General features: G+C 33.3%; 1 protein-coding gene across 1 annotated transcript in view; it reads right to left on the bottom strand.

Annotated features, from left to right (window-relative positions):
• Window positions 1-1,767, bottom strand: part of LOC106471559 (troponin T, skeletal muscle-like) — a 34,489-nt gene that overhangs the window by 11,988 nt on the left and 20,734 nt on the right. The window contains exon 8 of the mRNA XM_022400173.1: window positions 294-521. Coding sequence (XP_022255881.1) covers window positions 294-521 — 228 coding nt within the window. The remainder of the gene's footprint in view (window positions 1-293; window positions 522-1,767) is intronic.

Below are 1,767 nucleotides of genomic sequence, written 5' to 3'. Positions count from 1 at the left end.
AGAGCACAGATAGCCCATTATGTAGCTTTGTTCTTAACTTCAAACAACAACATCAGGCTTACCGTATTATTTTTTGATGAAGTTATAAGAGTTGGTTTATAATATAATACAAGTTTCAGAATTTTTGAAGATCCATTCAGAGCTCATGCTTATAATAACTCTCCGTTTAATACTCTAGTTGTTAATATTATTTCAGTGTGATTATTGTACTCTTTTTAAGTAGAATAACTAGTTATTATTTATAACAACATTTTCTAATTTATAAACTAGAAAACTAAAAGCGACGAACTAACATCATACTCTTGACGTTTCTGACGTTCTTCCAGATCATATTTTTCAGATTCCAAGGAGGAGATTCTGGCCCACAGTTCCTGAGCCTTTTGTCTAAGATCTTCAATTTTGAGCCCCTCGATCTCAAGAGGCTTAACTCTGTACTGCAAGCACATTTTCTTGTCCTCCTCTAACTGTTCTTTCGTCTTACCCATCTCGCCTCGAGCGTACATTATGTTGGTAAACTGGAAATCAGACCAAAAAACAAACATTCAACTTTGATCATGGAGGGATTTTAGTTCATTTTGTTTCTTTGCATTTGATCAAACCTGAAAAATACTTGTTACACTTGTTGAACGTTTTGATCAGTTTAAAGGAAACTGTCTAAAGATAATAAAAGAAAATTATACCATTCCAAACTTACGTTGCATCAAAACAAAACGTTAATTAGTGAACTATAAACCGACCTGGAAACTTAAGAGTAAAATAATACTAACTTTCCTGAATATTTTGTTTTCTTTATCACCCCTATATCACGATTAAACTCACGAATGTATTCTTTAGCATTGTTTTATTATAGCCTAATATCAACCTTCCAATCTTCAGTCAGATGAAGGTGGCATTTGTCTTTAAATTACCAATACTTAAGCCTAGCCAGATGAGTATGGTAATAAGCAAGTCTTCAAACGTTTTTTTGAGGGTCTCCGAACCACAAATTTGTCCTAATACTTTTGTAGATACTCACTTATCAGTGTTTTAAATCTGGTATTTTATGTTTATTGCCTGAGTTTGATATATTTTTTTAAACGATTATAGTCGTAGAATTGATTTTTTTTGGTTAATGGAACAATAAAATAAATTTATATATAAATTTTAGGTTACAACTTTTATTGCACGCGAGAAGACTTATTTTGTACAGAGCCATAATTTAAGAGTTACGGTAATTTTGTGCTATTTTGATGTTTTTGTTGTACAATACAATACGTGATAAAGTTATGCATTTTGGGTACATTTGTAAAAGCTAACACGGCTATTATAATGAGTTAATATAACGGATATAACAGTTAACAACTCTCTTATAACACCCAGTTTGGTTCTTATCGAGGGTACTTTGAGTGATAAACTAGGCAGAAAGACAAACGTTCATAACTACTCAATCCTTCCTGTTCCTGTGAATGTAGAACAAGCAGAACGGTGTGTTATATTCTATCTCTTTAGTTGAAAATGTTGCCCTGGCTTTGAAAGAACTTGTATGAGTGTGTTTCTTTCATCATCCTCTTATGTGGTTAACCCCACTCCCTCACAAATCAAGTGTGTTTCTTTCATCATCCCCTTATGTGGCTGACCCCACTCCCTCACAAATCAAATATGTTTCTTTCATCATCCCCTTATGTGGTTAACCCCACTCCCTCACAAATCAAATATGTTTCTTTCATCATCCTCTTATGTGGTTAACCCCACTCCCTCACAAATCAAATATGTTTCTTTCATCATCCT

Source organism: Limulus polyphemus, unplaced genomic scaffold, assembly GCF_000517525.1.
Source record: "Limulus polyphemus unplaced genomic scaffold, Limulus_polyphemus-2.1.2 Scaffold4698, whole genome shotgun sequence".
Classification (NCBI taxonomy): domain Eukaryota; kingdom Metazoa; phylum Arthropoda; class Merostomata; order Xiphosura; family Limulidae; genus Limulus; species Limulus polyphemus.
This window is presented reverse-complemented; position numbering and strand designations above follow the sequence as displayed.